This window comes from Callospermophilus lateralis, chromosome 5 (genome assembly GCF_048772815.1).
Source record: "Callospermophilus lateralis isolate mCalLat2 chromosome 5, mCalLat2.hap1, whole genome shotgun sequence".
Classification (NCBI taxonomy): Eukaryota; Metazoa; Chordata; class Mammalia; order Rodentia; family Sciuridae; genus Callospermophilus; species Callospermophilus lateralis.
In genome coordinates this window covers 9,132,771-9,145,553 of record NC_135309.1, presented here as the reverse complement: position 1 = coordinate 9,145,553, position 12,783 = coordinate 9,132,771, and the positions used below count along the sequence as shown (strand labels likewise).

General features: G+C 44.3%; 1 protein-coding gene across 1 annotated transcript; it reads left to right on the top strand.

Moving 5' to 3' along the window:
• The first annotated feature begins 11,549 nt into the window (after window positions 1-11,549).
• LOC143400241 (olfactory receptor 2T33-like) lies at window positions 11,550-12,515 on the top strand. The gene has a single exon (XM_076857542.1). It carries the CDS (start codon window positions 11,553-11,555, stop codon window positions 12,513-12,515), a length of 963 nt encoding a protein of 320 aa, XP_076713657.1. The 5' UTR covers window positions 11,550-11,552.
• The last annotated feature ends 268 nt before the right edge of the window (window positions 12,516-12,783 follow it).

Genomic DNA, 12,783 nt, shown 5'->3' with positions numbered 1-12,783 from the left:
TTTTTCAAAGAACCAACTTTTAGTTTTGTCAATTTTTTCAATTGTTTCTTTCGTTTCGATTTCATTAATTTCAGCTCTGATTTTAATTATTTCTTGTCTTCTACTTCTTTTGCTGTTGTTTTGCTCTTCTTTTTCTAGGATTTTGAGTTGAAGTATTAGATCATTTATTTGTTGGTTTTTTCTTTTTTTAAGGAATGAACTCCAAGCAATAAATTTTCCTCTTAGAACTGCTTTCAATGTGTCCCATAGATTCCGATATGTTGTGTCTGTGTTTTCATTTATCTCTAAGAATTTTTTAATTTCCTCCTTGATGTCTTCTATAACCCATTGATCATTCAGTAACCTATTGTTCATTCTCCAAGTGATGCATGATTTTTCCTTACTTCTTTTATCGTTGATTTTCAATTTCATTCCATTATGATCAGATAATATGCATGGTATTATCTCTACTCCTTTATATTGTCTAATAGTTGCCCTGTGACATAATATATGATCTATTTTTGAGAAGGATCCATGTGCTGCTGAGAAAAAAGTGTAACTGCTTGATGTTGGGTGGTATATTCTATATATGTCAATTAAGTCTAGGTTATTAATTGTGTTATTGAGCTCTATAGTTTCCTTATTCAACTTTTGTTTGGAAGATCTGTCCAGTGGTGAGAGAGGTGTGTTGAAGTCTCCCATGATTATTGTATGGTGGTCTATTAGACTCTTGAACTTGAGAAGAGTTTGTTTGATGAACATAGCTGCACCATTGTTTGGGGCATATATATTTATGATTGTTATGTCTTGTTGGTGTATGGTTCCCTTGAGAAGTATGTAGTGTCCCTCTTCATCCCTTTTGATTAACTTTGGCTTGAAATCTATTTTATTTGAAATGAGTATGGACACTCCTGCTTGTTTCCGAAGTCCATATGAGTGATATGATTTTTCCCAACCTTTCACCTTCAGTCTATGTATGTCTTTTCCTATCAAATGCGTCTCCTGAAGGCAGCATATTGTTGGGTCTTGTTTAGTGATCCATTCTGCTAGCCTGTGTCTCTTAATTGGTGAGTTTAAGCCATTAACATTTAGAGTTATTATTGAGATATGGTTTGTTCTTCCAGCCATATTTGTTTATTTATGTTACTAAACATGGTTTGTTTTCCTCTTTGATTATTCCCCCCCACCTTTACTGTACTACCTCCCGCTGTTGGTTTTCATTGATATTTTCCATTTCCTCTTCCTGTAATATTTTGCCGAGGATGTTTTGAAGAGCTGGTTTTCTAGCTGCAAATTCTTTTAACTTTTGTTTCTCATGGAAGGTTTTAATTTCATCTTCCATCCTGAAGCTTAATTTCGCGGGATACACAATTCTTGGTTGGAACCCCTTTTCTTTCAACGTTTGAAATATGTTATTCCAGGATCTTCTAGCTTTCAGAGTCTGTGTTGAAAGATCAGCTGTTATCCTGATTGGTTTACCCCTAAATGTAATCTGCTTCCTTTCTCTTGAGGCTTTTAAAATTCTCTCCTTATTCTGTATGTTGGGCATCTTCATTATAATGTGTCTAGGTGTGGATCTCTTATGATTTTGCACATTCGGCGTCCTGTAGGCTTCTAGGATTTGGGATTCTGTCTCATTCTTCAAGTCTGGGAAGTTTTCTCGTATTATTTCGTTGAATAGATTGCTCATTCCTTTGGTTTGGACCTCAATACCTTCCTGAATCCCCATGACCCTTAAGTTGCGTCTCTTTATGTTATCCCATATTTCTTGAATGTTCTGCTCATGGTTTCTTAACAGCTTTGCTGAGCTGTCTATGTTCTTCTCCAGTTGAAATACTTTGTCTTCATTGTCTGATGTTCTATCTTCTAAGTGTTCTACTCTGCTGGTAGTATTCTCAATTGAGTTTTTAAGTTGGTTTATTGTTTCCTGCATTTCCAGGATTTCTGTTTGTTTGTTTTTTATAACCTCTATCTCCCTGTATAATTGATCTTTTGCTTCTTGGATTTGTTTATGTAATTTATTGTCGAAGTGGTCGAAGTGGTCTTTCATTGTCTGATTTTGCTGTCTAATGTCTTCCTTGAGACTCCAGATCATCTGAAGCATGTATATCCTGAATTCTTTATTTGACATTCCATCTGCTGCAGATATTACCTCTTCTAAAGTTGAGTTGACCTGCATTGCTTGTGGTCCTTTCTTTCCTTGTCTTTTCATACTGATCGCGTTTCTTTCTGCTTGGTGAAACTGTTGTGTTATTGATTTTTCCCCCTATATATTTATATTGCTCTTGTATAGCTGCAAAGTCTCCCTCACAGGCTTTGGCGGTGGCTCTGCCCCTCCTCCAATTGAGGCAATGTGCCTTCCACGCCAGGAGGCCGCTGTACCTGTACTTTCGATGGGCCTGTTCTTTCGGTGGTCACAGGTCCGCCTACCTTGCAGGCATGAGCAGCGGCTTTGCCCCTCCGCTGGCCACTAGGCCTGTTCTGTCTGTTGGTTGCAGATCTGTCTACCTAAAAGGCGCTGGTGGCGGCTCTGCCCCTCCCCCGACCGGGGCGATGTATCTGGCGGGCCACTGGGCCTGTTTTGTCGGTGGTCACGGTTCCGCCTACCTTGCACACGCGTGGAGCAGCTGTTTCATTAGTGCCTGGGCACACTCTCCTTGTTTGCCTCCCTCAGGCCCTAAGTTTGTAGAGCTTGGGGCTGAGAACCCCCAGCAAATTTGCTTACCTTCTGGTAGCCACGCCCCCGTATCTGGTGCAAGAGACCTCAGTTGTCAGCACTGGTGGGAGCTGTAGCTGGGAGACCCGCGCCGCGCGGCTCCCGCCGGCTCCTGCGTCAGCACCGCCTCAGCTCCCGCCGGTTCCCGTGCCGCTGCCGCGGTTCCCGCCAGCTCCGGCCGGCTCCCTCGCCGCTCCTGCTAATTTAGAGTCCGCTGGGAAGGAATCTCTTTGGCCGATCTTTGGTGACTTCCCCTCTCTGCTATGGCGGGCCCCTGGCTCCTTGCAGGAGTGACCGAAGGGAGAGGTGGAACTGGCTTGTCTCTGGTCTGACACAATCTCTGGTTTTAGATCCCAGTTCGCTAATTCATAGAGGCTTGGTTAGATTTTCTTCCCATCCTCTCAAGGGGGGGAGCCCTTTCCTGGGTGGGCAGGGCCGTTAGCAGAGCCGGAAGGGCACGTGCCTTCTGTCGGGCCAGGCGGGGACCCTTCTGGCTGCGCTGGGCCGCCGGGGGCGCCCACAGAGCCAGGCAGATGGCGCCCGCGTGGCTAAGAGCCGGGCGGGGTGACCCTTCGCAGAGCGGGCGGGCCGCCAGGAGTGCCGGGATGGTGGGAGCTGTCTGCCGGCCGGGCAGGGACCCTTCTCAACGAGCAGGGCCGCTGGGGGCGCTTGTAAAGCCGGGCGGCTGCAGCCTCGTGGCTAAGAACCAGGCGGGCGGGGTGGCTGTTTGCAGAGCAAGAGCGGAATGGCGGGAGCTGTCTGCCGGCAGGGCGGGGACCCTTCTCACAGAGCAGGGCCGCCGGGGGCGCTTGTAAAGCCGGGTGGCTGCTGCCGCGTGGCTAAGACCCAGGTGGGCGGGGTGGCTGTTTGCAGGGCAAGAGCGGGACCGCCAGGGTAGCCGGGATGGCGGAAAGTGTCTGTTGGCCGGACAGGGACCCTTCTCACTGAGCAGGGCCGCCGGGGGCGCTTGTAAAGCCGGGCGGCTGCAGCCTCGTGTCTAAGAACCAGGCGGGCGGGGTGGCTGTTTGCAGAGCAAGAGCGGAATGGCGGGAGCTGTCTGCCGGCAGGGCAGGGACCCTTTTCGCCGAGCAGGGCCGCCGGGGGCGCTTGCAAAGCCAGGTGGCTGCAGCCACGTGGCTAAGACCCAGGCGGGCGGGGTGGCTGTTTGCAGGGCGAGAGCGGGGCCGCCAAAGTAGCCAGGATGGTGGAAACTGTCTGTCGGCCAGGCAGGGACCCTTCTCGCCGAGCAGGGCCGCCGGGGGCGCTTGTAAAGCCGGGCGGCTGCAGCCTCGTGGCTAAGAACCAGGCGGGCGGGGTGGCTGTTTGCAGAGCAAGAGCGGGATGGCTGGAGCTGTCTGCCGGCCTGGCGGGGACCCTTCTCTCCGAGCAGGGCCGCCGGGGGCGCTTGTAAAGCCGGGTGGCTGCAGCCGCGTGGCTAAGACCCAGGCGGGCGGGGTGGCTGTTTGCAGGGCAAGAGCGGGACCGCCAGGGTAGCCGGGATGGCGGAAGCTGTCTGTCGGCCGGGCAGGGACCCTTCTCGCCGAGCAGGGACGCCGGGGGCGCTTGTAAAGCCGGGCGGCTGCAGCCTCGTGGCTAAGAACCAGGCGGGCGGGGTGGCTGTTTGCAGAACAAGAGCGGAATGGCGGGAGCTGTCTGCCGGCAGGGCGGGGACCCTTCTCGCCGAGCAGGGCCACCGGGGGCCGCTTGTAAAGCCGGGTTACTGCAGCCGCGTGGCTAAGAACCAGCCGGGTGGGGTGGCTGTTCGCCGAGCGAAAGCAGGGCCGCCAGGGTAGCCGGGATGGCGGGAGCTGTCTGCTGGCCGGGCGGGGACCCTTCTGCCGTGCTGCTCTGGGCCGCCTGCCGCTTGCAGAAGCGGCGGGTGGCCGCGGGATTGGACTCTGATCCCGCGCTGCCGGTCAAGTTTCACTTGTCTGGGGCAAACTGTCACGTCTAATAAACTTACTAATTCTCGGCAGGTCTCCTTTCAACGGAATTTTGCTAGAAGATCCTCAGTAGGTAGAATGTAGCTGTTTTAATTGGTGTTTCTGATCCCGTTAATGTGGAGATATTGAAAGTGCAGCTTCCTCGCCGGCCGCCATGTTGGATCTCCTATTTAAAATTCTGACAAATGGTAAAGAGAAGTTGAATTATGTGAGAAAAGAAAGTAGTCATAGTTGTTAATTTGCATTGTACTACCCAGCAACAGGGTCTATGTCATCTATATTTTAAGTTGATTAATTATTTTCCCCTCATCTCAAGCCACCACATTACCAATGCATCTGATGAATTTTGACTTTATATTTTATGAAGCAAGCAAAATTTATATCATTTTATATTAGTTGAAAATATCTTTCAAATTCTCTTGAAATTTCTTTGACCTATGTGTTATTTTAAAATGTGCTTTTTAACTTTTTAAGCATTTAGGAGTTACCCAGGTATCTTTAAGTTTTTAATTTCTTATTTAAACCCATTATGATCCAACAGCATACCTTGTATAACTTTTATTTTTCTCTCACATTCAGTTTCATTTTTATACAAAGCCCTAAAACTAAAACTGTTGACAGAACTTCTCTGCTTTTAATTCCATTGTGGTCTAACAGCGTACTTTGTATCACTGTGATTTTTCTCAAATTCAGATCTATTTTTGTAATAGAGTCCTAAAGTGGAAACATTGCCACAGAGCCTCTGTTCCTTTAAATGTGTCTGCTTTAGCGGCCTAGAATGCTGCCTCCATTGGGACCGCTCTGTGTGGACGTCTGAAGAGTGTTTGGCCCTGTTGATGAAGGAGTCCTGGAGGAGCTCGTTTCTCATGGAGGGGTGCTGAGGGCCCCACTTCTGACCGTAGTCCGTCCCCTCCTCCTCTGCAGCTCTGCAGTGTCCCCTATGCCTTGTGACACTGTTGTTCAGGGCCCCTCTAGCTACCCCTGGATTCACCCCTGATAATAAGGGAACCTGGGGGCCTCTAACTTTGCATCCAGAGAGGCAGAAAGTGCAGAGCCCGGACCTGACCACAGTGGCTGGTTTCGGACCTCCACCTCCCTGAGTGGACACGCGCCAGCGCCAGGTGGTCAGCGTGGGGCTGAGTTCTGCTGCAGAGCGGCCACTGGTGCTGGGCAACGAGCGAGGTGCTGAATGAGGCGCCACCCACTTGGCGGCAGGAGGAAAAGCCTTCCTTCCCACTGCTGTTTGAGTTCCTCTTAAGGTTAGCGGTATGCTGCCTGGCTTGGACAGAAATTATTTGCTTTTGTACTTGATGCAAATATGCATGTCTGTTTGGTAGAAGTGTACATATGTAATGCAGACAAATACAGAGAGATTGTTTTTCTACTTGACACAAATACAATATACCTTTTCCAAATGCACATACAACTTCAGAGGGCAGGGGCTGTAATTAATAGTAAATGATAAATCAAATACAGGTGTTTTCACGCAACAGACTAAATAATATTTGACTGGAGGTGTTAATGGTCTGGCATAACATTGATGGAAAAAGCAATATTAATTTTGAATTATTTTCTGATCATGTGTCAGATCAATTTTCACAATATTTAGTCTAGAATCACTAAAAACTTTGTATTGGATTTTTTTTTTCATTTAAACAATCAGAATGAGAACCATGAACGTCAATGGTGAAGGTCATACATTCCTTTAGGGAACTTTTAAGCATTTTACTTAGTTGTTCTATTAATGCTATAATATAATCAATTTCATTATGCACATTTTACAGAAGAGGAACTTAAAGTCCATTTATAATGGTTATCCAGGATTATAAAGTGGATAAGAAATAGAAATAGAATTAAATGCAAAGCAAAAGAAAACAAAATAAAGAAACTAGTCAGGCAAAATTGGGATTAGTTTGTGGGCTGTGAAAGCATCAAAATCTAGTTTAGGATGGTGCCAAAATTCACATTTAAACAGAAGAATAAAACATAGCTTGTTTAAGTGCAATTATCAGGCCTATATAGTGACTTGGGTTCTTCCTCAGTAAGAATCACAAATTTAAAGTTATTTAAGCACCAGAATTCTTCCACTCAGGTACGTCTGTCATGTTGGTTAAATAAAAGCTTTTTAAAATCATTAATGCTGCTCACATTTCTGCAAAAAGTACAAACTACTTGATCAAAAGCTGTTTGCTAGATTAAATAAAATGCATATAAAATACTGAGCATTTTGCTCGCATTTGGAGATGCCTAGTGAATAAGATACACCTGTATGGGCACCTACATCTGCAGAAGCTTAGTCTCTTTACTTCAGACAGGTAAGTCATACTTGTTGAGGTCGATGATCATCCCTGAGCAGATTCTAGCTTTGCCCCTCACAGTTCATGGTATTTGCTGCTCTTTACAGAGTGAAGTACTACTTCCACCTTCCCATCCATGGGGCTTCAGACTGCAGCCAATCCAGGGAGCTCATTAGGGCCTCAAATTCCTTCACCTCTTCCCAGACAGAGGTGCTGTGCTCCAGGGAAGGTGTTCCTAGGTGGAGACTTCCAGTGGTCACGTGGGACTCCTAATGAACGTGGCACAAGGCCAGAAGTCCAGGTGAGAGCCCACAAGGCTGACGAAGGCAGACGTTTGTTATCAACTGTCAGAGGAGACACCAGGACATATATGGGACCCATCAAGTATGATCCTCTGCTACGAAGGTGAGTATACTTTGGTTGAGATTCATATTTCTAGTATTTTAGAAAGTCATTCTGAATGATTCATATAGATATGTGTCTGGTGATAGTTTACATGTGAATTTGGAATTGCAAAGTCATCTTTTTAAAGCTGCATCACAATTGATGCAGAATAAGTCTCCTAACTGTCCACATGAAGTTTTGTAAATGTAAGATGCAGTTTGTGTTCATCCAGAACCATCAAGTCCAAAACTCTTCTTGAAAGAGCATCAATTTGGTTAAATGAGTAAGTTCCTGTTAGTGATTTTTTTTTTTCACAGAATCATGTGGTTGCTTCTAGATGAAGAATTTTATTTATTTTTATTTTTGGTGGAGATTGTTGAATGTAATGCCAATATCTAGAACAATGATCTGTGTTCTTATGTGTAAATAGCGAGAAGGAGACTCATCAGTTTACCTACCAGCATGAGAAAGAATGTGGTCTTGAGGTAAATAAACACAAAATCCCCCATATCACTTATAAATAAAGACCTTAAAATGGATAATTTTAAAATGAAGGCAAGGTATACTGTTAATTTTAAAATAATAGAAAAGAGTCTTTTTTTGGGGGGGCGGGTACTAGAGATTGAGTGGGAACTCAAGCTTCCCACTGAGCTTCATGCCCTGTCTTCTGCATTTTTTATTTTGATTTTGAGACAAGGTCTTGCTAAGTTATTCAGGGCCTTGCTGAGTTGCTAAGGCTGGTCTCAAACTTATGATCCTCCTTCTTTAGCCTCCAGAGTCTCTGTGATTACAGGTGTGTGCCACCACAGGCGACTCCCTTTCTTTCTGTAAAGGATGCATACCAAATAATTAGGAGTATTTAATCCCTTATTCCTGGAGGTGAAAATTTTCCCCACTTTAAGCTATCTACATACAGCTTTAAATTAATTTAGTCCAGAAATTGACTTAAAGAAGAACTACTCATAAGCATCCGTCAACATTCTCATAATTTTCAGAGTTACCCTTGCCTTTTAATTAGGGAACACAGACTTCAGTTATCAAGTAAATGCAGCCATTTATACATAATTCCAAAAAATCTTTTCTTTAAAAAATTATTTTAATAAAGCATAGTGAAGATTACCAAGCTGCAAGAATTTTATTTATTTTTATTCAGAATTGAATAGTAATTGAAAGAAGATTAATACATTCAAATTCATTTTCTATTAAGTTATTTGACTGCTATACCATTATGGAAAGCTTAATTTATTGGATAGGATATATCATAATTTTTCACAGTGTAGGAGGAGAATGAAGATTTATTTACTTGTTACAATTTCTCATAGACGTGGATTGGTGTGTCTATATTAAGCATGTTTCTCTTTTTCTCTTTTTTTCCCCTCACATATAAATACATTTATCTCTACTTTTTCTCTACTTCTAAGACTGTTTATTCTAAAAAGTATAACACTTTAGAATGATAAGTTTATTATTTCAAATCTTAGAATTTTGGCTTCAGGTTGCAGTAGCATTTGGTCAAATGTCAAACTGACATTTTTGCATATGACTTTCAAGCTTCAAGCTTCTGAACATGTAGGAAAAATGGTAACATGATCTAGACTAAAAGCTAAAACTAAAACTAAAAACATGTGTTTGAATGTACAAAATGACTTGGGGGACTAATTCTAAATCATCTTATTCATTAAACATTTAATTCATTGAGTGATAATGTTTAGATTTATGATTTAAAACATAAGAAATAGAATTTAAGTAACCTGCCCTCATAAATATAAAATCATAGTTAAAACTGTTTTTTAAACTACAATTTCAGGTTCCTATTTAGCACATATTAAAATTCATATATACCTGTCCAGAGAGAAAATATGATTCCTAAAATCATATCACATCCCCCGGCAGCATCCCTGCGGATCCTGGAAAGCTGACCAGGCAGAGGTCCCAGAGTGCAGGACTGCGGTTCCCAAGCCCAGGGGTCCTCCAGCTCTATGTCCTGCAGCCACAGGACCACTGGGCTGTAGCTTGAAGTTGCAGGGAAGGCTGTGCAGCCCAGGAGCCAACAGACAGTTGCTCGGTAGGTGGCAGGCACAACAAGGGGCCACGCACACTGAGCTGCAAGCCAACCCTCTTGCAGAAACCTGCTCCACAAAGTCTTTTCCTGTTTGGCCCAATTTTCGCATACAGTATTCATTTTCCTGACATCCAGTGCTTGTCAAGCCTTCTAGAGATGCAGGTTCTACCGTGTGTTGTGTCCACTCATCTGAATGCTTCTATGGTGGATGTGGCACTGCCCTTTTGTGGGTCCCTGACACAAACCACCTGTGTGTGAGGTCGCTGTCCTGCTTGCCCCCTTACTATCACAGCATCAGAGTGCTGACAACATCAGACCCCCCAGATCAAAGAGCACTGTTACCCTTTCTGTGTGTGCAGTAACCAAGGACCAGGAAATTTCTACAGAATGGGCTCAGACATTTTCATGAATTTAAAGCTTCAGATGAAATCAGTTTGAGCTGTGCTCGCCAGAGAGAGGTCTCGGATCCTGTGTGGGTAAAAAGCAGTGCATTTGGGCATTTTTATTCTAATAAAGAAGGGATTGGCTCCCTTAGAGCTATTTGTTCTTTTTGGTCTTTATGAGTTTCTAAGTTTTGTTTTTAGTAGGGAGTTAAAAAAAATGTAAAAAGTCAACACATATTTCTTTTGCTTAATGTGTAACAACTTTCTACTGCAAAACCTTCCAAAGGAAGCTGTTCTCATTTTTGTGGACTTAGTAAGTTTGACTGTATCTATAAAGAAAGTGAATTTATCTATTCAATTTTAAAACCAGGTACTGTAATGCCTTTATTTTTATTTTTATTTTATTTTATTACTTTTATCCTCATATTTTTTATGGTTCTTCAGGGTCCTTTGTGAACCCATACAGATTTTACGGTAGTTTTTCTATGAGCCCATCCTTGGTATTTGGAAGGGGACTACATTGAACCTAAGGGCCACTTTGGGTAGTGTGGACATTTTGACTATATTATTTCTTTAGTCTAAAATCATGGGGGATCTTTCTTTTTTGTCTGTTTGTTCGTTTCTTCCTCAATTTCTTTTACAGGTGTTTCATGGTTTCACTGTAGATGTCTTCCCCTTACTTGGCTAAGCTCATTTCCAGCTGTTTCTTTTCTCACAGCTGTTCTGAACAGGCCTGCTTCCATTACCTTCCCATCACATCCACTCTCCATGGACGCAAAAGGTACGGATCTTTGTATACTGACCCTGGATCCTGCTTGTTTACTGGAGTCTTTTATCAGTTCTAATAAGTAGATTTGCAAATATGAATTTAGGTATTTAAACCATGTAAGATTTTTCTTTTTGAGTCTATTTGATTCTTTGTGACTAATAGTGATCCTCATCCCTATTACCTGCCCTCCTCAGTACGGCGGAACACTGATCAACATCAGAGCTGCCCAGGTGGCTGTCTCTCCAGGTCTGTGTGGCAGTGTCTGATGCAGCAGCATGCTGTGCAGGGCAGATCACAAGCCCAAACCTACCTCGGGAAGAATATTTTATCTCATAGAAGGGGTGGTGTGCAAACACTGGAGGCTCTAGAGCAGGAGGAAATAAATGAGAATATCTGTGCCAAATTTGAGGGAAGTAAAAGATCACTTAACATGAGGAAGGAAGCCACTATCAATTACTTGAGATACTACTAAAGTTCAAAAGAAGAATTTCCTTTATAAAATGTATATTCCTGTCTGTGGCCCCTTGGAATGCTCAGTAAAATAAATATAACTTCATGTTTATTTTTAAGAGGAGCCTAATTTGAAATCAGGTGGGTTTCCTAAAGTTGAATACAAACCATTTACAACACCAATAAATCTAAATGGCGGACGTCTAACTATTTCTTTCCTCAACTGACTCATTTTGGTTTCTGTATACACAGAAAAAAATAAAAACTAGTGGTCCAAGAAATATAGGAATAGTAATACTAACTCTTGACCACTACATAATACTTAACAACTTTGGATATTTTGATCCATTTTGACATTACTATCCTGGGTGAAGCACACATAAACCTCAGTGGAGAGTGGGATATACACTATGAAGAAGTGGAGTGACCAGCCAAGGGAAGCCAGCCCAGTGGGAGGCAGGACTTTGCACCAGGACCCTGGATTTCATTCCTGTCCAGGTGCAATCACACTGAGACTGGATGATAACCCTTCCTCCTCTGTTTTTCCACAGCTTACCATGGTTGAGACTATGGAGAAGAGCAACACCACCTCTGACTTCATCCTCCTAGGACTCTTCAAGCACACAGGACTCCACCTCTTTCTCTTCACCGTGGTGCTCGCAATAGCCATCAGCTCTCTGGTGGGCAATGCCCTCATGATTCTCCTGATTCAACAGGACCTCCGGCTCCACACGCCCATGTACTTCCTCCTGAGCCAACTGTCCCTCATGGACATAATGCTGGTCTCCACCACTGTGCCCAAAATGGCTGCTGACTACTTGACTGGAATCAAGTCCATCTCCACTGCTGGCTGTGGCTTGCAGATCTTCTTTCTTCCAACTCTGGGTGGTGGGGAGTGCTTCCTCTTAGCAGCTATGTCCTATGACCGCTATGTGGCTGTATGCCACCCTCTGCGCTACCCCATGCTCATGAGCTGGCCACTGTGTCTGAGGATGACCATGGGGTCCTGGTTCCTGGGAGCAGCTGACGGGCTGATGCAGGCAGTTGTTGCCCTGAGCTTCCCGTTCTGCAGCAGGCGAGAGATAGACCATTTCTTCTGTGAGGCCCCCACACTGGTGCGCTTGGCTTGTGCTGACACATCTGTCTTTGAGAATGTCATGTACATCTGCTGTGTGTTGATGCTCCTGGTGCCCTTCTGCCTCATCCTGACCTCCTACAGTCTCATCCTGGCTGCTGTCCTCCGCCTGCGCTCCACAGAAGCCCGCAAGAAGGCCTTTGCCACCTGCTCCTCACACGTGGCTGTGGTGGGACTCTTTTATGGAGCTGCCATTTTTATCTACATGAGACCCAAATCCTACAGGTCAGCTCACCATGATAAGGTGGTGTCAGCCTTCTATAGCATCTTCACCCCTATGCTGAACCCCCTCATCTACAGCCTGAGGAACAGTGAAGTCAAGGGAAGCTTGAAAATGTGGCTGGGGAAATGTGCAAATATTAAACACCACCAACCTTGGTCCTTCTGTTCAAGATGAGTCTAAGTTCCTGAATTTGTTGACGTTTTAAATCTATTGTGATATTCCCTACATTTACTAATGAATAAGAAGAAAGTCAAGTCTATATGTCAGCATCTTTAGTAGTTGACAGTTGAGTCACTTGCACGGAGATAGATGATTTTTGAGAATGTGTTGTTTGCTGTGCTCCATGTGAAGCAATGCCTGTATCTGCAACAGTCTCAAATTGTGAGTACTGTTGACACCACCGCTTGCCTTCTAGATGAAGAAATGAAGAAAAGGAAAAGTA

What these genes read in the sequence shown, in the direction of transcription:
- LOC143400241 (XM_076857542.1), top strand. Translation starts at nt 11,553, where the DNA reads ATGGAGAAGAGCAACACCACCTCTGACTTCATCCTCCTAGGACTCTTC.